Genomic DNA, 26,519 nt, shown 5'->3' on the forward strand with positions numbered 1-26,519 from the left:
CAAGATTACTCTACCCAGCAAGGATCTCATTCAGATTCAATGGAGAAATTAAAAGCTTTACAGACAAACAAAAGCTAAGAGAATTCAGCACCACCAAACCAGCTCTACAATAAATGCTAAAGGAACTTCTCTAAGAGGGAGTCACAAGAGAAGAAAAGGACCTACAAAAACAAACCCAAAACAATTAAGAAAATGCTAATAGGAACATACATATCGATAATTACCTTAAACGTGAATGGATTAAATGCTCCAACCAAAAGACACAGGCTTGCTGAATGGATACAAAAACAAGACACATTTTTACGCTGTCTACTAGAGACCCACTTGAGACCTAGGGACACACACAGACTGAAAGTGAGGGGATGAAAAAAGATATTCCATGCAAATGGAAATCAGAAGAAAGCTAGAGTAGCAATATCAGATAAAGTAGACTTTAAAATAAAGAATGTTACAAGAGACAAGGAAGGACACTACATAATGATCAAGGGATCAATCCAAGAAGATAAAACAATTATAATTTTATATGTACCCAACATAGGAGCACCTCAATATATAAGGCAACTGCTAACAGCTATAAAAGAGGACATCGACAATAACACAGTAATAGTGGGGGACATTAACACCTCACACCAATGGACAGATCATCCAAACAGAAAATTAATAAGGAAACACAAGCTTTAAATGACACAGTAGACCAGATAGATTTCATTGATATTTATAGGACATTCCATCCAAAAACAGCAGATCACACATTCTTCTCAAGTGCACATGGAACATTCTCCAGGATAGATCATATCTTAGGTCACAGATCAAGCCTCAGTAAATTTAAGAAAATTGAAATCATATCAAGCATCTTTCCTGACCACAATGCTATGAGATTAGAAATCACTTACAGGGAAAAAAATGTAAAAAACACAAACACATGGAGGCTAAACAATACGTTACTAAATAACCAAGAGATCACTGAAGAAACCAAAGAGGAAATCAAAAAATACCTAGAGACAAATGACAATGAAAACACGACAATCCAAAACCTATGGGATGCAGCAAAAGCAGTTCTAAGAGGGAAATTTATAGCTATACAAGCCTACCTCAAGGAACAAGAAAAATCTCAAATAAACAATCTAACCTTACACCTAAAGAAACTAGAGAAAGAAGAACAAACAAAACCCCTATATTACCAGAAGGAAAGCAATCATAAAGATCAGAGGAGAAGTAAATGAAATAGAAACAGAGAAAACAATAGCAAAGATTAATAAAACTAAAAGCTTGTCTTTAAGAAGAGAAACAAAATTGATAAACCATTAGCCAGACTCATCAAGAAAAATAGGGAGAGGATTCAAATCAATAAAATTAGAAATGAAAAAGGAGAAGTTACAACAGACACCACAGAAATACAAAGCATCCTGAGAGACTACTACAAGCAACTCTATGCCAATAAAATGGGCAACCTGGAAGAAATGGACATATTCTTAGAAAGGTATAACCTTCCAAGACTGAACCAGGAAGAAATAGAACATATGAACAGACCAATCACAAGTAATGAAATTGAAACTGTGATTTAAAATCTTCCAACAAACAAAAGTCCAGGACCAGATGGCTTCACAGGTGAATTCTATCAAAATTTAGAGAAGAGCTTCTCAAACTCTTCCCAAAAATTGCAGAGGAAGGAACACTCCCGAACTCATTCTGTGAGGCCACCATCACCCTGATATCAAAATCAGGCAAAGATACTACAAAGAAAGAAAACTACAGGCCAGTATCACTGATGACCATAAATGCAAAAATCCTCAACAAAATACTAGCACACAGAATCCAACAACACATGAAAAGGATCATACACCATGATCAAGTGGGATTTATCCCAGGGATGCAAGAATTCTTCAGTATACACAAATCAATAAATGTGATACACCATATTAACAAATTGAAGAATAGAACCATAAGATCATCTCAGTAGATGCAGATAAAGCTTTTGACAAACTTCAACACCCATTTATGATAAAAACTCTCCAGAAAGTGGGCAGAGAGGGAACCTACCTCAACACAGTAAAGGCCATATATGACTAACCCACAGCAAACATCATTCTCAATGGTGAAAAACTGAGAGTGTTTCCTCTAAGATCAGGAACAAGACAAGGATGTCCACTCTTGCCACTACTATTCAACATAGTTTTGGAAGTCCTAGCCATGGCAATTAGAGAAGAAAAAGAAATAAAAGGAATACAAATTGGAAAAGAAGAAGTAAACTGTCACTGTTTGCAGATGACATGATACTATACGTAGAGAATGCTAAAGATGCCACCAGAAAACTACTAGAGCTAATCAATGAATTTGGTAAAGTTGCAGGGTACAAAATTAATGCACAGAAATCTCTTGCATTCCTATACACTAATGATGAAAAATCTGAAAGAGAAATTAAGGAAATACTCCCATTTACCATTTCAACAAAAAGAATAAAATATCTAGGAATAAACCTACCTAGGGAGACAAAAGACCTGTATGCAGAAAACTATAAGACACTGATGAAAGAAATTAAAGATGATACAGATGGAGAGATATACCATGTTCTTGGATTGGAAGAATCAATATTGTGAAAATGAGTATACTACCCAAAGCAATCTACAGATTCAGTGCTATCCCTATCAAATTACCAATGGCATTTTTTGCAGAACTAGAACAAAAAACCTTAAAATTTGTATGGAGACACAAAAGACCCTGAATAGCCAAAGCAGTCTTGAGGGAAGAAAGCAGAGCTGGAGGAATCAGACCTCCTGACTTCAGACTATACTACAAAGCTACAGTAATCAAGACAGTATGGTACTGGCACAAAAACAGAAATATAGATCAATGGGACAAGATAGAAAGCTCAGAGATAAACCCATGCACCTGTGGTCAACTAATCTATGACAAAGGAGACAAGGATATACAATGGAGAGAAAACAGTCTGTTCAATAAGTGGTGCTGGGAAAACTGGACAGCTACATGTAAAGGAATGAATTTAGAACACTCCCTAACACCGTACACAAAAATAAACTCAAAATGGATTAGAGACCTAGATGTAAGACTGGACACTATAAAACTCTTAGAGGAAAACATAGGAAGAACACTCTTTGACATAAATCATAGTAGGATCCTTTTTGATCCACCTCCTAGAGAAATGGAAATAAAAACAAAAAGAAACAAATGGGACCTAATGAAACTTAAAAGCCTTTGCAAAGCAAAGGAAACTACAAACAAGACAAAAAGACAACCCTCAGAATGGGAGAAAATATTTGCAAATGAATCAATGGACAAATTATTAATCTCCAAAATACATAAATAGCTCATGCAGCTCAATATTAAAAAAACAAACAACCCAATCCAAAAATGGGCCAAAGACCTAAATAGACATTTCTCCAGAGAGGACATACAGATGGCCAAGGAGCACATGAAAAGGTGCTCAACATCACTAATTATTAGGGAAGTGCAAATCATAACTACAATGAGGTATCACTTCACACCAGTTAGAATAGGCATTATCAGAAAATCTGCAAACAATAAATGCTGGAGAGGGTGTGGAGAAAAGAGAACCCTCTTGCACTGTTGGTGGCAATGTAAATTGATACAGCCACTATGGAGAACAGTATGGAGGTTCGTCAAAAAAGTAAAAATAGAACTACCATATGATCCAGCAATCCCACTACTGGACATATACCCTGCGAAAACCATAATCCAAATATACACATGCGCCCCAATGTTCACTGCAGCACTATTTACAATAGCCAGGTCATGGAAGCAAACTAAATGCCCATCGACAGATGAATGGATAAAGAAGATGTGGTACATATATACAATGGAATATTACTCAACCATTAAAAAAGGAACGAAATTGGGTCATTTGTAGAGACATGGATGAATCTAGAGACTGTCATACAGAGTGAAATAAGGCAGAAAGAGAAAAACAGATATCATATATTAACGAATATATGTGGAACCTAGAAAAATGATACAGATGAACTGGTTTGCAGGGCAGAAATTGAGACACAGATGTAGAGAACAAACGTATGGACACCAAGGCAGTAAGCGGCGGCAGGTGGGGGTGGTGGTGTGATGAATTGGGCGATTGAGATTGACATGTATGCACTGATGTGTATAAAATGGATAACTAATAACCTGCTGTGTAAAAAAATAAAACAAAATTTAAAAATAAATAAAAGTGAATATAAGGGCATTTACTCATATGCAGAATCATCAAAATGACATAATTGACATTTTATAACTCATACATGCATATATATTTTATTCTTACCAACATTGCAGAAATGCTCCATAAAACTAATTTAACTTTTTTTTTTTCACTTTATATGCACACATTCTACCAATACTCTATCTTCAAGTTACTGATGAGTAAGGAAAGACTGAAGAAAAAGGAACATAGGTTGCTCTATCTTTCTAAGTCATTTTCAGCATTAGTGGTTGGCTAATACAGGCAAGTAGCAGGAGTAAGAAAGGATCTGATAGGATTCCCAGGTCATTTGTGTTTCTTGGAATGTAACTGCCTTCTTTGTGAGTTCAATTCTTTCTGAGTAAGTTCTGGTTAAGTTGGAAAGTGTGGCCCTTCAAGGACTCTGCTTACCTCGTCATAAGTGTAACATGATAGTACTCACTGTGAGTCTCACTGAATTCTCAAGCTTCATGGTCTGCCAGAATTCTATTGTCATGGGGCATTACCACACTATGCAAATGGAAAAGCAAGACTAGGAGGGCACACAGATTGTGCATATCCAATCTGCTCACATACAGGCTCTTCTGTTACATCAGACATAACTTGCAAATCACAAGTTCAATGACAGAATTATTAAGAATTTCAAGATGGTAAAAAAAAAAAAAAGGTCGGTGGCAATTATTTACTGCATAGAGCAGTAAAGGAACATTATAGGATGCCACGTATCTCGGTACTTCTGCTTATTACTGTGAGGTAAATATTCTCTAGTATAACTCTTAAATTTAACTTTTAGATTGAGACCCAGAATATATTTACAACACAACTCTAAATAATTTTCAGAATATGAACTGTAAAATTTGATAGTCATAATTACATAAATTGGCTTTTCCAAGGATTTCCCACACTTTAACAAAAAGAAAAACCCAAAATTACTGAATATGAAGGTTATGCTGTGAATTTAGTGCAATGGTATTTGCTAATATCTTTCTACAAGCCCTCTTATAAGCAGAACTAAGGAAAAAATTATTAATCACATTAAGTCAACTTGATTGAAACACAGTGGTGTTTAGAATGGAGCAGATCCTTCCACAGTGGTACGGGAGAGATGTTCAACTCCTCCACTGACAGAAGGAGATTAAAGTAGGCATGGCACTGTTATAATATGTAACCTTTTTAAACTATGTGCCAGACATTGAGCTAGGGACCTCATTAAATCATTTTTCTTATTTAATATGCACAACAGTACCATAAATAATTATTACTATTATTTAGCTTCCATTTTGCAGGTTAGGAAACTGAATCTCACAGCGGCTAAATAATTTGCTCAAGAACACATAGTTGGTAACTGGTAGAGCCAGTATTTGAACCAGGACAGTTTAACTTCTAGTTAACTAAAACAGTACATTTGGAAGAGATGAAATTAACAGTGTAGATAATTTCAAACTCAAAAACAATTAAGAAGAATGAAGTCAGAAGAAAGAACTGATCAAGAATGAAAATATGAAATAAAAAAATCTGTGGAACTAAGAATGAATAAATCTTTGTTTAATCTTAAATAATGCCAGAGGTAAAATTATTGTTTGATTTTTCTAGAGTTTCCAGAGTGCTTTTATAAAGATGAGTCATTCACCTTTTAGTCGTTGAAATTAAACAAAGCAGGGTAATCTTGGGTTCAGGCAGATGAACAAAATGATAATAGGAAAAGGCATAAAAATGAAATATTAATTTCAGTTAAGAAAACACATCTCACACCTTTATTGCAAAACACATGTACTTTCAGTTTTACCACTATCATATTGTACACATAGAGGACATGCATTTAAAAATGTGCCATGGACTTCCCTGGTGGTGCAGTGGTTAAGAATCCCCCTGCCAATGCAGGGGACACGGGTTCGAGCCCTGGCTCCGGAAGATCCCACATGCCGTAGAGCAACTAAGCCCGTGCGCCACAACTACTGAGCCTGTGCTCTACAGCCTGTGAGCCACAACTACTGAAGCCCGTGCACAAGAGAACAAGAGAAGCCACCACAATAAGAAGCCCGCGCACTGCAATGAAGAGTAGCCCCCCCGGGCTTCCCTGGTGGCGCAGTGGTTGGCAGTCCGCCTGCCGATGCAGGGGACACGGGTTCGTGCCCGGTCCGGGAGGATCCCACATACCGCGGAGCGGCTAGGCCCATGAGCCATGGCCGCTGAGCCTGCGCGTCCAAAGCCTGTGCTCCGCAACGGGAGAGGCCACAACAGTGAGAGGCCCACGTACCGCAAAAAAAAAAAAAAAAAAAAAAAAGTGTAGCCCCCACTGGCTGCAACTAGAGAAATCCTGAGTGCAGCAACAAAGACCTAACGCAGCCATAAATAAATTTAATTAATTAATTAATTAAAATAACAATGTGCCATGATAGTTGATGTTAAACAGAGGCAGAAGTCATGGGGCTGATGTCAATCTTTACAGTTTACCCTTTTTTTCTGCCTAACCACAAGTGAAATCCTTAACTAGAGTTATTAGGAGAGGAAGTCATTAATGTAATAATAACAAGTTGTTCGCCTAATGCTCTGTTCACTAAGTGGGCAGTTTATACCATAAGTGCCTTAATTGAAGGATTTAGCACAAAATTTTCATCATTTCTTTATAACAAGTCATTGTATTTACTAGGCTTTGTTAGAATGGGTTTCATCTCAAAAATGAAGTTAAAGCTTGTATTACATTTTAAATTTAATTTTTATTTTATATTGGAGTATAGTTGATTTACACAGTTGTGTTAGTTTCAGGTGTATAGCAAATTGATTCAGTTATACATATACATGTATCCATTCTTTTTCAGAATATTTTCCCATATAGGTTATTACAGAATATTGAGTAGAGTTCCCTGTGCTATACAGTAGGTCTTCGTTAATTATCTATTTTATATATACTAGTGTATATATGTTAATCCCAAACTCCTAATTTATCCCTCCCCCCCACCTTTTCCCTTTGGTAACCATTGTTTTTGAAGTCTGTGACTCTGTTTCTATTTTGTAAATAAGTTCATTTGTGTCAATTTTTAAGATTCCACATGTAAGTGATGTGATATGTGTCTTTCTCTGTCTGGCTTGCTTCATTTAGTATGGTAATCTCTAGGTCCATCCATGTTGCTGCAAATGTCATTATTTCATTCTTTTTTATTGCTGAGTAATATTCCATTGTATATATGTGCCACATCTTCTTTATCGTTTCCTCTGTTGAAGGACACTTAGGTTGCTTCCATGTCTTGACTATTGTAAACAGTGCTGCAGTGAATACTGGGGTACATGTATCTTTCCAAATTATGGGTTTTTGAAATATGGGTTCTGAATATATGCCCAGGAGTGGGATTGCTGGATCATATGGTAGTTCTATTTTTAATTTTTAAGGAACTTCATACTGTTCTTTATAGTGGTTGTATCAATTTACATTCCCACCAACAGTGTAGAAGATTCCCTTTTCTCCACATCCTTTCCAACATTTATTGTTTGTAGACTTTTTGATAATGTCCATTCTAACTGCTGTGAGGTGATACCTCATTGTAGGTTTGATTTGCATTTCTCTAATAATTAGCAATATTGAGTCTCTTTTCATGTTCTTTTTGGCCATCTGTATGTCTTCTTTGGAGAAATGTCTATTTAAATATTCTGCCCATTTTTGATTGGGTTGTTTGTTTTTTTGATATTGAGCTGCATGAGCTGTTTGTATATTTTGGAGATCAGTCCTCTGTCAGTTACATCATTTGCAAATATTTTCTCCCTTTCTGTGGGTTGTCTTTTCATTTTGTTTATGGTTTCCTTTGCTATGCAAAGCTTTTAAGTTTCAGTAGGTCCCATTTGTTTATTTTTGTTTTATTTTCATTACTCTAGGAGGTGGATCCAAAAAGATCTTGCTGCAGTTTATGTCAGAGAGTGTTCTATCTGTGTTTTCCTCTAAGAGTTTTATAGTATCCAGTCTTACATTTAAGTCTTTAATCCATTTTGAGTTTATTATTTGTGTATGGTGTTAGAGAGTGTTTTAGTTTCATTTGTTTACATGTAGCAGTCCACTTTTCCCAGCACCACTTATTGATGAGACTGTGTTTTCTCCATTGTATATTCTTGCTTTCTTTATCATAGATTAATTGACCATAGGTGCATGGGTTTATTTCTGGGCTTTCTGTCCTGTTCCATTGATCTATATCTTTGTCTTTGTGCCAGTACCATACTATTTTGATGACTGTAGCTTTGTAGTATAGTCTGAAGTCAGGGAGCCTGATTTCTTCAGTTCCGTTTTTCTTTCTTAGGATTGCTTTGGCTATTTGGGGTCTTTTGTGTTTCCATACAAACTTAAGCATTTTTTGTTCTAGTTCTGTGAAAAATGCCATTGGTAATTTGATAGGGATTGCATTGAATCTGTAGATTGCTTTGGGTAGTATAGTCATTTTGACAGTATTGATGCTTCCAATCCAAGAGTGTGGTATATCTTTCCATCTGTGTCATCTTCAATTTCTTTCATCAGCATCTTATAGTTTTCAGAGTACAGGTTTTTTGCCTCCTTAGGTAGGTTTATTCCTAAGTATTTTATTATTTTTAATTTGAAGTAAATGGGATTGTTTCCTTAATTTCTCTTTCTGATCTTTCATTTTTAGTGTATAGAAATGCTAGAGATTTCTGTGTATTAGTTTTGTGTCCTGCTACTTTACCAAATTCATTGATGATCTCTAGTAGTTTTCTGGTTAAAACTTGTATTATTGACTACATTAGGGCCTGGAGTTGGAAAGTGGCTGCTGACAAGGAAGGAAGGTAAGTTTTTATCTCAGGGTCACCTGTTTCAATTTTGCCAAGATTGTGGAGAATGAAAACACAGACAGAGACTTGAGATAACAAAACAAAGAAAGGTGGCAAGGAAAAGAACAGAGTAGGGACATAAGAGATAAACTTACTGAGGATGGAAATAGTTTGAAGATGATGAGAAAGTAGGAAAATTCTGAAAAAAAATTATAATATGAAGACCCTAAATTGTTTAAATATATTTAAAAGTCAATAGGCAAAAAATATATTTTCTATAGAGATAAATAATATATTTAATTTTTTTACGTATTCTCTTCTTCTCTATATATAAAGAAAGAGAAAGTGAAGCTAAAGATAACATTCATATTATAAATTGGATATAAACTGGTTGGTCAAAATAAAAACTGCACTGAAATTACACAAGTAAGGAGGACTTTAGACTGTTACACTGGAGAGAAACTAAAATCAACTCTGCAGAAACGAAAGATATTTTTTAAGCCCTGAGGTGAGCTAGTGGAGAAACACTGGAAGATGTAAGAGAAGAGATTGATCAGTGGGATGTGTTGAGCATACTGAGTTACTCCTAAGTTTGCAAATGTTTTCTCTGTGATTAGGCTAATTGGTGCCCAGTGAAGAAAATAGGTACCTACCATACTGGGAGATTAGGACATTGTCTTCTTTGATGTGTCCATGATAGAGATGGTTCCCAACTCTCGAGAAAGATATTTCCTGGTTTGTAAAACTGGCAAGAGGCTAGTAGAAGATTTACACAAATTTCAAAGGGTCAGAAAGAAAATTTACAGTTCCATTTTTCTAAAATAAATTTTCTAATAAAGGGAGGTCAGGGACCTAGAATCAGGAAGAAACCTGTCTATAGTTTAGTCAAACTGTGGGTAATGGTAAGGCCATCTTGGTCAGGTTCTCGTAAACCATCAGTTGGAAATATATTGGGCTGGCCAAAAAGTTCCTTCGGGTTTCCATACCATTGTACAGGAAACCCGAATGAACTTTTTGGCCAACCCAACCCAATATAAACAGTGGCTTTTTCAGGAAAGCAACATATGTTCTGGATTTCCAATTCATTTTTTCCCCCTCATCCAGCAAATATTTACTGCAAAACTCTTAAGTTTTAACAATAACTGAACCAAGGACTCCAGATATAAAGATGTTGAATAAGACAATATCTCTGGTCAGAAGGTTCTCATAGGCTAATGGAGGTAGATAAAAAGTCTTAAAGAGTGTTATGTCTACAACACTGTGGAACACAGAGGGTAGAGCACAGCCCCATCTGGGCGGTTTGAGAAAGATAAGGTTCACAGAGGAAGGAAATCCAGTCCTAAAGGATGACTTAGCAAGATGATGGGGCAATGAGGCATGGAGAACAGTGTACAGGAAATGATAGAGGAGTGAGAAAGCAGCATGTCAGTTCATGGAAAAGCAAATGGCTTTCAGTGGATAGAATTTAGGGAAAACATGAGGCAATGGTGGAGGATGAGAATGTTCTCCGCTCTAGTAAGAATTTGGCCTTCAGCTGATAGGTATCAGGGAGACTGTGATGCTCATATTTGCATTTTAAAAATACACCCTTGTGTTCAGGATGGGTGATTGGCTGCAGGGGAAATGGGACACAGCAGGAGGCCAGAGGAAAGTGTGAAATGGTGTGGAAGAGAACAGGGGGTGAGGCAATACTTAGTACGTTGAATAAATCAGACTCACCACCTGGATGTGATTGGAGAGGGAGTGCAGGCATTAAAAATGATTTGGAAACTTCCCATTTAAGTTGAAGAGATGTGTAGCTTCTCTTCAAGATAAGGAATGAAGAAAGAGTTATAAGATTCAATTCATGAGTCTTTTACTTCAATAAGCTGAGAGTGATTCTGGACTTACATGTCTTACAGTTGTTTTAAAGTTCAGATAAGGTGGTTATATGAAAATGTTTTCTAGGAGATCTAGGCAAATATGAACCTCCATTCTTTTCCCATCTCAATTGTTTATTGAATTTATATTGGTTATCAATATATAAGTAAGTATATGAATAATGACTTTCACTATCAAAAGTCAATATGAATTTTTAAGACAATTTCTGAAGAATACAAAAGACATTGTCAACTTAATAATAATTCTTAGGGTTACTGTAGAGTTTGTACAGGTCTGGCAAGAGGAATCTGATCCCAAGGTTACAATACTAGAGACTTTCTAAATAGTATGCTTTTTTAAAACAAATCTTGACTCTTTATCTGGTTTCTCTCTACTTTGATTTCTCCTTTCTGCTTACCCTCCTCTCAATTTCATTACACTGATGAGTTTTGATTTTGCAATGGCTTCTGGAGGTGCATTGCATATAGTGCTACTGAGACTGTTAAAAATTAACCATAGTATAACTGAATCACCTTGCTGTACAGCTGAAACTAACACAACATTGTTAATCAACTATACTCCAATATAAAATAAAATTTTTTTAAAAGTCAACCATAGCAGTCTCCGCATTTCTATGATTTAAAAAAATCAGGATGATGCCAGGGACATTTATGGAGTAGGACTAAACGTACATATACCTTACATTAAAATACTGTTCATTATATTTTTAATGTATCAACATTCTTAACTCTTAAATTATAAAAACCTTCATAAACCAAGGTTTATCTTTTATATTACATTTAAGCTTCACCACAATGAATGCAATAAACTTTCAGTATATACTTTTACCAAGAAAAGAAAATGTCTATCCTCTGACCCCAGTTCTCATTTTGTTTTACTTCTCTGGAAATCTTCACGAATTGTTGGTGTAATTACTTCAAGCTGATGTTTAATTCTCTTATCCTATAGTAGGAAACGCAATAGAATGAGAGGAGATATTTTAGAAGAGTTCATGAGAGTTTGGTGGTATCCCTAAAAATAGATTCAAAAAGGGGAAATTTGGGAGTTAAAGTGCCAAAATACATGTTTAAGTTGATTAAAACGATAAATTATTAAAAACATTCTTAAGATTATATTTATGGAGAAAAATGTTAAATGGGTGTCACCAACTTAAATATTTAAATATGTTTTTGAGTTCATAAAAATAAATAAACCCAAGCATTTTCATTTTACTTCTCAACCTCTTGTTAAAGTGTTTCACAAACAAGTTTGAATAAGATATGCTTCAGTTAAGGCTTCAAAGTAAGATGTAAATTGTAATATGTGGACAGTGATTCATTCATTTACTTCTGTGTTATATATTTCATGTAAAATATGCATTTTTTTAAGATTTGGTTAAAATGCCTAGAGCTTGATGTGGGGTCAGGGGTGAGCATGTTACATAAAAGCAAAGCAGTCCTTCGAAACTTTTCATGTTGGAAATGCATGCCAAAAAATATAGTGTATTTAATACACAAAGTCAAGCATGAGAAGGATTCTAAGTGTTGGCATCACATTCAGAATAGCAAGAAATTAACCTCAGAAAGATTAAAGAAAAAAATCTGCTGGTTCCTTGACTTCTTTGCAGACAAAGGCTCATCCATTCTTATCTCCTTTGGCATCTCAAGTTCTCCCTACCACCATAACAGTTAAAAAGGTAGACTGGAGAGTTGGTTAGAACTCAGTACAAATCTCTGCTTCTTTAGTCAAATTTCTGCTAATTTGAGACAGTAAAATTAAACTTATTGAGCTTGAATTTCCTTTAAAGTGAAAAATACATATTAATATCCATGTCAGAAATATGCTGTGAAAGATATAAACTTTCAGTTATAAAATAAATAAGTCATGAAGATGTAATGTATAGCATGGTGACTATAGTTAATAATACTATATTGCATATTTAAAAGTTGATAAGAGAATACATCTTAAAAATCTTCATCACAAGGAAAAATGGTAACTACGTACAGGGACAAATGTTAATTAGACTTATTGTGGTGATCATTTACAAATATTGAATCATTATGTTGTATACCTAAAACTAATGTTATATGTCAATTATACCTCAAAAAAAAGAAGGCTGTTGGCACAATTAGCTGAGATGATGTATATAATATTCATAGCATGGTGCCTGACCAAAGATGAGCAATCAGTAACTATTCATTGAATGAATGTTTTCACCCAGGTATAAAGAGAAGTCTAAAGGGAAGTCCCACAGAGAAGTGAATGATGTTAGGTAGGAAATCCAGATGAATTCGTTTTATATAGCTGCCCTTTCAAGAGGCAATTCAGTTCTAATCAAACCACAAGAGAATAAAGGCAAAAAAATCTTAGAGCAATGCTTTTCAAATTTTACCTGTATACAGATCACCCAGGGATCTTTTTAAAATACAAGTTATGATTTATGGGTGGGATCTGAGAGACTGTATTTCTAGCAAACTCCAGATGATGCATGTGCTGCCTGTCCACTGAATACACTTTAGCAAAGTCCTAGACCACTTGAATGCATGGTATTTTAAGAAATACTGTACTTAAATCCATATATGTCTAGTCCAACATTCTGTTTCCTAGAACAACAGCTTAAACTTAATTCATTTATTCACATAGTAGATTATCTAGTGTCTACTAGGTGCCAGGCATTGTTTTAGGTTCTAAGTATAAAATAATGAACAAGACAGATAAGAAACATGCCCTTATTGAACTTGTACTCTAGTAGTAGGATCAGATAATAAACATGTAAACAATTAATTAAAATAGTTTCTAGTGGTGGTTAAAACTATCACGAAAATAAAGTGAATTTACTGTGAGATTGTGTATGGTCAGTTAAGGCTCCTCTAGCAAGGAGACAATTGAACTGAAACCTGAACGTTGAGAAGCAGTCTGCTGTGTGAAGATATGAAAGTTTCATGAAAAAGGAAGAGAGAATGCAAAGGCAACAGTGAGATTGGTCTGTAGGAGGAAAGGAAAAAAAGTCACTGTGTCTAGGGCATAATGCCATTATTTGGATGCAAGACCGTGATGGGCAATCAGGAGCGATTAGAGGGACAAACGGGCAAGGTCACACCTGACCAAGTTGTGGGACCGTGGTGGGGGGGATGTGTGTAGAGGGGGGACTGCCAGGGAGGAAAGTGAAGTAAATGCTGAAACCTTGGAGGTTGGATCCAAAGTGGGTCTTAACAGCTCCACAGAGGGTTAAGGTGGACTCTAGAAGGAATTAGCTTACGGGAAAGTACACCTGATTAAGCAGAAAAAAGTAAGTGAAAAAGATCTAACATAAGGTGTGAGACACAGGTTGGGGGAAAAAAAAAAAGACTAACTCAAAAAGCAAGAAAGGTTAAAATTGTACATCCCTTAGGTTTACACTACAAGAAACAGGAATGTATTATTTATGTCATGCAAATTAATGTAATTGCACACAGGTAGCACACTCTCCTCTAATGTTGCAGGATGAGTTAAATTTTTCTGAATAGAAATGATTAAGTAACTATTATAGAAAACAGAAAACTATAATTCCTGGTTGACTATACGCCCCAAACTTGCCTTACTTTTCACAGAATATTGGAAATGAAAGTGAACGAGAGTAGATAGAACAATAAAAGATAGCAACAAAGGAAATAAGACATATGCAAGCCCCTCTTTGCACTAAGAAAAAGGTCTAGTACACACAAGAGTCATTATGTAAATTGTAGAATATTACATGTTTTGGAGTATGATTTTTATATTTTATCTACCATACAATCTATATCATACCATTTATTGGGATATAAGCCAAACTCTAAAGCCAGTAAAAGCAGAATTAAAGGAGATCTTCTTACAGATCAGAGTAACTAAAGAAGAATGAATAATATAATGATGACCCAACAGTCATTTTAGTGAGTCTTACTTACTAGTGAGCAAGCCTAACAATTTAAAGGCTTGCAAACTAGTGGCTACTAACACGCATTCCAATTGACTTCTGATTTTGCCTAATGATTTAAGGCCCTACAAACTAGTAGCGATTAATGTTAGAGCATTTCCAATTGACTTCTGATTTTCTGTCTTTGTTTTTCAAATACATGAATAAAGGACCGTCCATTCAAAAGATGCTCCTAACCCTCCATCAGTGACAAACAGCTTTGAGTTGTTGGCTTATAGCAATGAAGAAGGGCATGATTCGTCCCCCTTTCTCATCTGAATGCCTAATGCCTCAAGTCACACGTTTCTGATACACCCATTCTGAATTATGGATATATTCTGTGGCAAAACAGCTGATTAATTTTGCCTGTTTGTATATTGTTTTACTCTGTTCCATTGACCTCATTAGCACCTGTACTTAACAGCTAAGCCACAGAGTTCAGACGTTTTCATACTGTATTTTGGTCATTTATTTGTAATTCTTCTAGTTTTCTTTGGCATTTATTAACAGCAACAATATTTTCTTCCTCACTGACCTTTTGTATATATCTTTTCATTTACTCAAACACTAGATGAGTGCCGGTCTCTAGAGCTCTGTGAGTAACAGAAAGAGTGGACTGAGATGAAGCTAGAAAAGAAAACAAGAGCCACATCATTTGAGGTCTCATAAACTTTTGAGAAATCTGGCCTTCATCTTAAGAGCAGCAGGAAAGTACTGAAGAGTTTTAAGCACTGGAGTGACACAGTCTTACTTCTGCCATTAGCTTACCTTGTTGTTTTTTGCCCCTTTCCCAATGGGATCACTGTAGCCAGTGGTTTTATACTACCATCCTATTATTTATGTTTCCTGGCTATTTCCAACTAACGGACTAGTTTTTTTTTGTTTTTGTTTTTGTTTTTTTGCGGTACGCGGGCCTCTCACTGTTGTGGCCTCTCCCGCTGCGGAGCACAGGCTCAGCGGCCATGGCTCACGGGCGCAGCTGCTCCACGGCATGTGGGATCTTCCCGGACCGGGGCACGAACCCGTGTCCCCTGCATCGGCAGGCGGACTCTCAACCACTGCACCACCAGGGAAGCCCCGGACTAGTTTTTTAATGAAAGAAAAAGGTTGCCAACTGTACAAAAATAAATTCTCTGGAGACACAAGAGAGTTTGCAAATAAGAGAATATGAGTTGGTTCAGGAAAACAAATGGTACGTGCTATGGATGGATTCATTATTTGTGAATGATGGCTCATCTGCAATAATGAAGTAAAGTGGGATAGACATATTTCTTTGATGCTCTTTATTGCAAAGATTAATAATATAAGTATAAAAATCACTTCCTGGGCAGGTATCACAGCATAAAATACTTGTAACAATGTGCTTGACCTACACACCCAAACACTGATAATAAAGAAGCCTCATTTAGGAATCAATTGATCGATGTATCTGTCTTATCTATGTGTCTATCTATTCATTCCTGGTATTTTTTTAACATCTGGCTATAGTATGCAGTGACTCTTTGGGTTTTGCTTTTAACCAAGAACAAGAGGGAAGTAACCTAGTTTATGTTGGTGCCCACCTGGTTTCAGTTGCTCATTTATTTAAAAATGATAGACTATTGGTGATGATGTCTTTCCCAGGAGAAGAAGTTGACAGACAGCTGTGCAGAGACGCCATCTTCCCCATCCCTGTTGCCTGCGATGCCCCGTGCCCCAAGGACTGTGTGCTCAGCACGTGGTCTGCATGGTCATCCTGCTCCCACACCTGCTCGGGGAAAACCACAGAAGGGAAACAGATACGAGCACGGTCCATCCTGGCCTATGCAGGAGAGGAAGGTAAGGTCACCAGGTTCAGAAGGGACTTAGGTTTCTTCCAGAAGTTGGTGTGCATTTTCTTTGTGTAGCCTGGATACGATGGATGTTCTACAAAAATCAACTTCCAGAAATCCAGCAATCCAAAGAGATTTAATATCTGTTGACATATTGGGCAGCTTGCTCCTGTTCCCCCAAATTAACCTTCAAGATAGATCTTTAATAAAAAAGACTTTGGAAAGTGAACTCACTTTGCCTTTTCTCCCTCCTAATAATTCAAGTTCTTTCTACTTCAAAGTGTTAAACCTGTGAAAAAAAATTGAAAATGACTCTCCACATTGCAAATGTCAGGTTTCATTGTTTTTTTCTCTATTTCAGTAGTCAATTTTCCCCATGAAATCATATTCTACCTTCTCATAAATAGTAAGCTTTATTTTAAATAATCACCAGCATGACTGTTGCTTGACTAACAATTACATGGATTTTCTAGCATTCAGGTTCCTGAGCATAGGCTCTGAGATCCAGAATGTAGACTGTGTTCATTTTTAAAATACTTTGCTCCTAAATCATTTCACCCTATTGGGTGAATAAAGCACAGGTTTTTCATATATTCATAGTTCAGTCGTTCAAGCTTTATTGTCGAGTAATACAAGGCTCTTGGTAATTGTCTCTCAAGCTTGTATCCAGATGCTAATTTGGCCTCTGTGTGACTGGGTGATATAATGTCATATTTAATCTTGTCATTCTGGAGAATAACACAGGAGTAAGGAAAACGTAGAAATAAGTCAAGTTCTGTCACATTAGGGCATGTTCTGTCTCAAGAATATAGGCGTACGTTATTTAAATGTTATCAGGCTGAATGACAGTTCTCCATTCACATTTAACACTAGTAAATAATGATTTCTATTTGTAGTAAGCACATGTTTCTTTATGTATACCTCCAAGTAATCAATTTTGGAGGCGTTTTCATATTGCCTATTTCATTTTTCTGTTTATGAAGCATTTTAGTGATAGAAACCTGCTAGTATTCTTACTTAATCAAACTTGCTATCTGTGTATGTGATTCTATGCAAGAATATAACTACCTTGGACTTAAGACATAGGAGAAAATTTAACATATTTAAAATAGTCAACCTATGAGAAAATTTAGAATTTTCTTTAAAGTGTCCAAAAACTTTTTTCTTGTCACCTCAATATAATTTTAATCATTTGCTACCAAGAGAAAAATGTATCTATGGAACCTAATAGAAAAATAGAACCTTTTAGAGACAAAATTATATTCCTTATGTTGTCAAACAATAACTCTAACCTTGTATAGATTATATTCAGACTTCACACTCTGTCAGCTCAGATCATGTCTTGGGCTTCATTAAAATTAGATCTGTGGTCACCCTGCTTCCTATAAATCCATTATACTCTGCAGACACTTGCTGTGTGACTAGTAATAAGTGACTTTTCGCCCTATGAGTCACATGGCTGAGATTTTGCCATGTTTGCAGAACTCACCAGATCATTATTTCTATAGACATGATGCTTCACACTGAAAGGTGATAGAATGCTTTAAAGGCAAAAATTTATGATTGTTGTTTGGTATGTATCATCCACTTAGTTTGAAAGTGTGGGACTTCGATAATTTTTAATGAAGGCTAATAGCTGCATCATAAGCAGCCCGTGCTGGAAAATTACAGATGTGTATATAGTTAATCATAAAGGCATGAATTCAAAACATACTTTTAAATGGAAACTGTAGAGGAAACTCTGGCAATGAGGAATCTGCTGCTATTTGTCTCTGTTAATAACAGCTACAAAAACTGGTATAATTATGTGAAATATTTAATTAAGAATTTATCTTTCAAAAACAATATAATACCTATTATTTGCTGGACACTGAAACACATTTTCTTTTCTTCAAACTAAGCCTTTTTTAATTCTGAGCTATTTTTTAAATGATTTAGGAACTGCATTTGCAGGAAGTTTTAAAATATGTTTCCCTGCCAATTAGCTATCCCTTTATAATTCTACACAAAAGCAGGTATTTCTATTATTCCCCAAGAATTAGTATTTTGTACATGTCATAAATGTTCTTAATTATCTGTGGATCAGAAAATTAATGTGATAACCTTAAGGGAAAAGATCACCTTAAAAATTATATATTGAGTAAACATAAGACATGAAATTATACAACTTTCTCATGAAATAACTTACAGGAAAAATGTATTTATCTGGATTTACAAAATAAATGCTGCAACCTATACATTTATACTTTTATTTATCTCAGTTATTTATAACGTCTTTGTATTAATAAGGAAACATTAGGTTGTACTGCAGTAACAGCCCATAAGTTCAGTAACTTTAAAAAAAAACAATTATTTTTCCCTCTTGGGAATTTTGCTGCAGTGACAGGTGACTCTCCAAGGCAGTCTGTCCTACATGAAATGTCTCATCATTGCACCTGCATATGAAGGCCTACCTCACAATCCTCATACCGGAGGAAGAAGATAGCTGGGGAGTCTATCTGCTGATTTAAAAGCATCAGCAATTAAATTCTTTCATCCAGAAGTGATTTGTGTCATTTCCACTGACATTTCACTATCAAAGCAAATCATATAATCATGACTTGAAGTTGAACCTAATTTTAAGCGGGGCAGGGGAAATATAGTCCTACTGTGTGCTAGAAAGAGAGGAGTGCTGGCTACTGGTCTTACCCCTGGTTTACCTGTCTTTTTTTTTTGAATGTCTGTATGCATGTGTGTGTCTACCTCTATGTCTATATGTATATCTATTTCCATATATATGTGTGTGTGTGTGTGTGTGTGTGTGTGTGAGTGAGATAGAGGATTATTCCATGTGGCCCCTGTGCAGTAGATAAGCTCTCCATTGTTAAAATGTTATGACTTATTATTTCTTTGTTCCTATTAAAAGAATGATAGAATAGTAGAATAGCACTTCCTTTTCCTCATGTTATACTTTCTTTTTGCTTTCCTTCCCTTCCTTTCTAGGCTCTGTATCTCTCTTCCTGAACAATTTTATATGCAAAATCATTAAGTGGAAGCAAGCAGTTGAGCATCGGTGCCAGCAGGTGGGAGGTCTGCAGTGGTCCAGAGTGGGTTGTCAGAGCCCAGGCTGAGTGAGATGAGCATCCCCAGTAGGGAAAGGATGGCCTGGCATGAAGTGTCAGAGACACTGAGAAGTCTAAAGGGGTCGGGGTGGGGAGGACCATGGATTATATAAGAGGGTAAAAGCAGCTACCCAACACGGGATGCCAGAGCACGAGCAGGGTGAAGAGAGAATCCCAGCGTTGAAGCAGCCAGCCCAGTGTGGGGTGTTGGAGCCAAGCAGGGGTGAGGAGGGTTTCAGTAATGTGGGGTGGCCGAATGCAGGGTGTCAGAATATGGGCAGAGTGATGAAGGTATCCTATGGGTACAGCAATGAAGATGGCAGTGAGAGATTGGAATAATCTGGGGTGGGGGAGTGACCAAATAGGTACATGTATTAAACATAATAGGAGTTGGGTTTCTTATTGCTAGAGAAGGGAGTTATAAGTATGTTAAGAAAGAAAACTAAGGCTTCCCTGGTGGCGCAGTGGTTGAGAGTCCGCCTGCCGATGCAGGGGACACGGGTTCGTGCCCTGGTCTGGGAAGATCCCACATGCCGCGGAGCGGCTGGGCCCGTGAGCCATGGCTGCTGAGCCTGCGCGTGTCCGGAGCCTGTGCTCCGCAACGGGAGAGGCCACAGCAGTGAGAGGTCCGCGTACCAAAAAAAAGAAAGAAAACTAGGATAAACCCTATTGTATTATATTGGAACTTGAAGTTATCAGTGTGAATTCATGGTGTCCAATTTATAAATCTAGGCATAGAAATAAAATACAAACATAAGTATGAAATATATTCATATTATGGATGTATACATGTATTAGCTCTGTCCACTGAAATGACATAAGAGCAGCAGGACCACAATAGAATATGTGCATTCAGCACTCAGATCTTGGTGTCTAATGCCGTTCTCCAATGAAAGGAACCAGGACTTTTTGGAGAAATAGCTGATTCTAAGGCTGAGATAGGAAAAGTACAAGATGTGCCTGGAGGGTCTTGTGCCAGAAAGGAAGGAAGAGGAGAATATGTCAAAAGGTCACAGAAGCTAGCTTGAAGGGTCTCCCACTGGCCACATACAGGAACAATGTGAATGCCAAAATAACGGTAACAGCTGGTTATAACTCTTTAAATAAGAGAGGAACCCATGAATCCATACTTGATATAAATAAATGTATTAATTGAAAGTCTGATGAAGAACATTATATTTACAATCTTAAGTATCCTCCTAAATGAAGAAGGTTGACAGACACCACCTTAATCCAGTGATCAAAGTTTACATCATCAGTAATGGGGAACATGCATAGCGTGTGTTCCTGGTGTGGTGCAATGAGAACATGACATCACATCTGTAACATCTCTGTCACAGATACATATTGTAGAATCTAATCATGAGGAAAGATCTGACAAACCCTAGCTGAAAGACATTGTACAAAATAACTGGCCCTTAAACTTCAGAAGTGTCTAAATTATGAAAATTAAGGAAAGACTGAGGAAGATCAAAGGAGACTAACAAGTCGTGACATCTAAATGCAACACTTGGTTCTGAACTAGGTCCTTTTGCTATAAAGAATATTTTGGGATAGTTGGCAAGCTTGAATGGGTCTGAGGATTAGATGGAAATAATGTATCAGTGTTAATTTCCTGATCTTAAATATTGAATGTGCTTATGTGTAGGAAAATGCCCTTGACTGCAGGAAATACACATTGAAGTTTTTAGGGTAATAGGGTATCATTTCAATAACTTCTTCCAAGTGATCCAAGGGAAGAAACTATTGATAATACTTTTAATTTTCCTATAGTATTGAGGTTGGTTCAAAGTTAAACAAAAAATAACAGAATGAAAACAATTTGAATACAATTGCTTTTCATAGCATCTTGAGTAACATTATGTAACCTATTATTTTGTGTACCGGCAGTACACAAAAATGTCATTAAATGCCTTTTATTGAAATATTGTCATTTGGAAACCAAATCATAAATGATAGCAACTGGAGATAGATAATACAGTGGAGAAAGTAAAAATATTTCTTTTCAACTTAAAAAATAAAATTGTGTGTGTATGTGTTTGTATCTTACTTCCAAAGCGTTGACTTTTAGTTAAATAAGATTAGTAATTTGCTTTTTGATTTGTTTGATACTTTGAGGTAAAAATCTTCTCTGTATTTTGTAAAACTACAGGATGGATTCCAAGAGCTACTTCAGAATTATTTCAGGAGTTCTAAAAGGATGCCGTCTTTTAACATTTAAGTCTGGCATGTTTTTAATATAAATAGTAGTAAGTTGAATTTTAATGAAAAATTTTAAACTGATGTTAGGTTTATGGCCTTCTCCATTTTTTAACTTGTGTTACAGATTCTTAACACACTTGGTTTAAAAAGGAAAAATGATTTTCAAAATGTTTCCCACTGAGTATAGCAGTGACTTCTGTTAGTTCTCATTATAGATTCAATTACCCTTACAAAGCAAGAAATGAGAGAATATTTATTTTTGTAAAGTTCAAAATGAACTGATATTATAACTTCAGCAAAATGTTAATGTGTCTTTACACCTGCTTTGTACATGCAGAGAATGGAGACAATTGAATAAAATTAGGCCAAAATTTTTCTCAAATAATTAGTATCTTCAAAAATTATATTTTGCAGTATAAAACATTGGGGAGAGGAATATTTCTATTTTATCTTGCTTAGTTTTTATAGTTAAATGATATTAATTCTAAGAATCAGGGAGTATTTATATTTCCTAGAGGAATTTGAAGAACCCAGGATCTATTTTATGTGTCTATACACACATAACTCTGACTTCTAAGCAAATACTGCCACTTCCTCATCTTCCTACTACTGACTTTGAAAAAGGAGTTCTGCGTCAGTCTGTTCCTACAGGACCACCAGGCAGGATTTATGCAGACTCCACCCTGGGACGTCTTCTACCTTTTACTACAAGGGGAAACAAGTGGAAGGGGTAGGGGCTGCAGCAGAGTCTCTTGAGGTTCTCTATGGCTAACACTCTTCCAATTAAATTCCCTGAAATCATGCCATTGCCAATGTTCTTTTCATCCACAGTGTTCTGCTATCAAAGTAATTAGGGCTGCAGTAGCAGGCAAAGTTACAAGTATCTTAAAACTGTAATTCATAGTACACTGTAACTGCCTCTTCTTAGCCTGAGCCCCATCCACTTCCTTATTGCCAGTTACTTCCCTGTGTGGACTGTCTACTCCAATTGACTGCATCAATGTTACTAATTCCCAGGGTCATGCCTGCCTGAGTACCTTTGCTTTTATTTATTTTTTCTTCTGCTTAAATAAAATCCTCCCTTCCTTCTCTCCCTTCCCAGAACTCTGCTTATTAAACTACTAGTCCTTCAAAACTCATATCAATGCCTTATGTCAATAACCTGAGTCATTTTTACTACCCCCCAAACTAATGTAGTCTTACACTTTTGAATCCCAATTATACAAAATACCTCTTTTAACATAATTATTATATTCTACCTAGAATTATACTCATTTTTTTGCTCAACTTATCCCCCTATTACTTTTCTCCACTGCATTATAAGATCCTTGAGAGTAGCAAGAATTATTTCCAGCCCCTCTAGTTATCCCTTGAAGTGCAGGTAACCATTGCATATTGCAGTCAGTACATAGGTTTCTAATTAATGTTTTGAAAAGGTTATTTTTTTTTTTCAGTTGGCCGTCTAAATTGTAAGGACTTCAATGCCAGACCCAGTAACACCATAGTTCTGTTAAATGTTTCCTAATCAAGCTTTTTATGATCTTAATGTGGGGAGGAAAAGTCACTTTTTAATTCCTAGGAGAGAAGTTTCACATAATAGTTGGTATTTTTCTATGGACATGAAAGTTTATTTATATAGCAGGATTTCATCAAAGTATTATAAAGTCTTTCTTTTTGCTGGAATGATAGAAAATCTAAATAGTCACATTAGTATGAAGCGTATGTTTTTATGTATAAGAGGATTTTTTTAAAAATATGCTTATCACTAATTTTGTCACAGGTGACATTTTATAATCTCCCCAGTACTACAGAAATGGGAGTATTCCCAGATGTCTGGAATTAGATCTTCCTATAAATAATAAGTAAATTCAGTATTGTATCTATCAATTTTTCAACCATAAAATTATTCCCCAAACAACATGACCATGCTGCAGTGACTGATTACTCCAAGCCATGCTTTCCAAATTGCCACATTGTTATTATAATTAAGACCACATTGGGGCTTATCTGTGCAAGTATCTTAACATCAGCCCCAAACTGCTGATGTGGCTTTAACGTGGATTGGGGCAAGAAAATAGGTAGTCTTTATGTCTGTAAACTTAAACAGTTATCTTGTAGCTCCTGGACACCTTATGCTGATGTTGTAGAAGTTCTTATTTTTTTCAAAGCCGAGCAGTGAATTCCAATGTCAAAAACAATTCAGAGTTTTAAAATCACAATTTAAATAGCATACGTATACTCAAAGTGAAAATGGGCTAAGTAAAGACACACATTATTTTGTTAAAGAAAGATAATTTCACCATTAATATGAAGGTATGGTTAAAATGGTTATGTAAAATGTCTACAATTAGCCTGTGTTTTCCTGAGAAATAAGGCTGAACAAATCTAGAGCCTCAGGGAAACGGGTAATAAGAGTGCTCATTTATTCCTCCCCAATCCGATTAGCAGGTTTAGGAGTCGTTCCTATTCAAATCCTAAACTTATTGCTTCCAGTGATGGAAGATAGGATATGAACTGTGACAGATGTTTTCACCTTCATGAAGCAGGGGACAGCAATGAAATGCTGTTTAATGCAGGTTATTCGCATGTTGATCCCATGTTCAACACTGCATAAGTGATTAGAAATTGCAGTTAAATTCTCACGTAAACTGCCTACTGATTTATATGCTGAATAGCGGGATGTCCTTACTCACAAATGAAATGACACCTAAAGATCAGCTCAGGGTGTGTTTTTTTATGACTTTTACCCAAATCTCAAGCTTTAGAGGCCATCTTCCATAATAGGGTCACTAGCTATTGAATCACTTTTTCTTATTTTTTTTTAACTTCTTTAGACTTGCTTTCCTAATATCTAAAACCCACCTCTTATTATGTTCAATATTTCCTCCATTTACTATTACAAATATGTGTGATGAACACCCAAGGTTTCTGCCATTCCACATGAACAATCAGTTATTTTCTGTTCTTAAGATGAAATCCAGAGACTACAGAAGTTTGACTAGATCAAATTGTTAATAAAGTAAGCAATAAATTCCTCCAATACTCTGCTTTTAACAATATAAAGCTTTTTATTTTCATAGTTGACATTATAAATAGCATAGTGTTAAGAAACTTCCTAAATTCCTGTTACTGTGGCCGCATCATTTAATCTGTATGGGCTCATCCACTTTATAGTTTTTACCTTGTACAGCAGCTGTGGATATTAAATGAGGTCCCATCTACAAAGTACTTATAATGGGGCTAGCACATAAAAAAGTTCCATATTGACAACTCCACACCATATTCTGTTGATTAAAGGACACATCTGTTTTACCCTTCATCATCTCTGTAATTACTACATCTTACAGTGGATGTATTTTTTTAAAATTTTTATTGGAGTATAGTTGATTTACAGTGTTGGGTTTCAGGCGTACAGCAAAGTGAATCAGTTATACTTATACATATATCCATTCTTATTTTTTTATATATGCTTTTCCCATATAGGCCATTAAAGAGTATTGAGTAGAGTTCCCTGTGCTATACAACAGGTTCTTATTATGTATTTTATATATAGTAGTGTGTATATGTCAATCCCAATCTCCCAATTTATCCCTCCCCCCTTACCCCCTGCTAACCATGTTTATTTCCTACATCCATAACTCTATTTCTGTTTTGTAAATAAGTTCATTTGTATGCTTGTTTTTTAGATTCCACATGTAAGCAATATCATATGATATTTGTCTTTCTATGTCTGACTTACTTCACACGTATGATAATCTTTAGGTCCATCCGTGTTGCCGCAAATGGCATTATTTTGTTCTTTTTATGACTGAGTAATATTCCATTGTATATATGTACCACATCTTCTTTATCCACAATGGATGCATTTTAAAATCACTGTGGCCAAGCAGCAGTTATAACACAGTTTTCATTGCTAGTACATGTGAATTTCATTGTTATTCCTGGGAGCAGTAGCAACCTCATGATATTTCTGCCAAAAACAAAGAAACAAAAACAGCTAAGGGCCATTTGAGGAAGGAAAGTAAACCGTTCCTCAGTTGCTTGCTTAAACCTCTCATTCATAGACATCTTCTGGTATGATTAAAAATGTAACAGCAAGGGCTTCCCTGGTGGCGCAGTGGTTGAAAGTCTGCCTGCCAATGCAGGGGACACGGGTTCATGCTCTGGTCCGGGAAGATCCCACATGCCGCAGAGCGGCTGGGCCCGTGAGCCATGGCCACTGGAGCCTGGAGCCTGTGCTCCGCGACGGGAGAGGCCACAACAGTGAGAGGCCCACGTACCGCAAAAAATAAAAAAATAAAAAAAAAAATGCAACAGCATCAGAACTTAGAAATAGGTACCAGCATCCTGGAAGAAAACGCTGGAGACAACAGGGGAACACTCTCGAAGAAATCCTGCATCATGAACACGTTTGTTGCCACAGAGATGATAGTGTAGGAGAACACAAACTTTGATGAGTGTGAGTCTAAAAGCTACTTGAAATATTTGGATTCTGAATGTAAAGAAGTTTTAGGAATACCGTCCCTTTTAAAGTATGTAAAAGGGTTATATTTTTTTAAATTATGTCAGTAAGTCATACAAAGCAATTTCAATAAGCATACAGTAAAAATTAGAGTTGATAAAAAGTATTGTAGTTTAAT

General features: G+C 36.1%; 1 protein-coding gene across 1 annotated transcript in view; it reads left to right on the top strand.

Moving 5' to 3' along the window:
• The window catches only part of THSD7A (thrombospondin type 1 domain containing 7A), a 459,010-nt gene that overhangs the window by 339,660 nt on the left and 92,831 nt on the right, over nucleotides 1-26,519 (top strand). The window contains exon 7 of the mRNA XM_082846599.1: nucleotides 16,389-16,583. Within this exon, the coding sequence (XP_082702725.1) occupies nucleotides 16,389-16,583 (195 nt within the window). The remainder of the gene's footprint in view (nucleotides 1-16,388; nucleotides 16,584-26,519) is intronic.

Source organism: Leucopleurus acutus (genome assembly GCF_964270905.1).
Source record: "Leucopleurus acutus genome assembly, chromosome: 9".
Classification (NCBI taxonomy): Eukaryota; Metazoa; Chordata; class Mammalia; order Artiodactyla; family Delphinidae; genus Leucopleurus; species Leucopleurus acutus.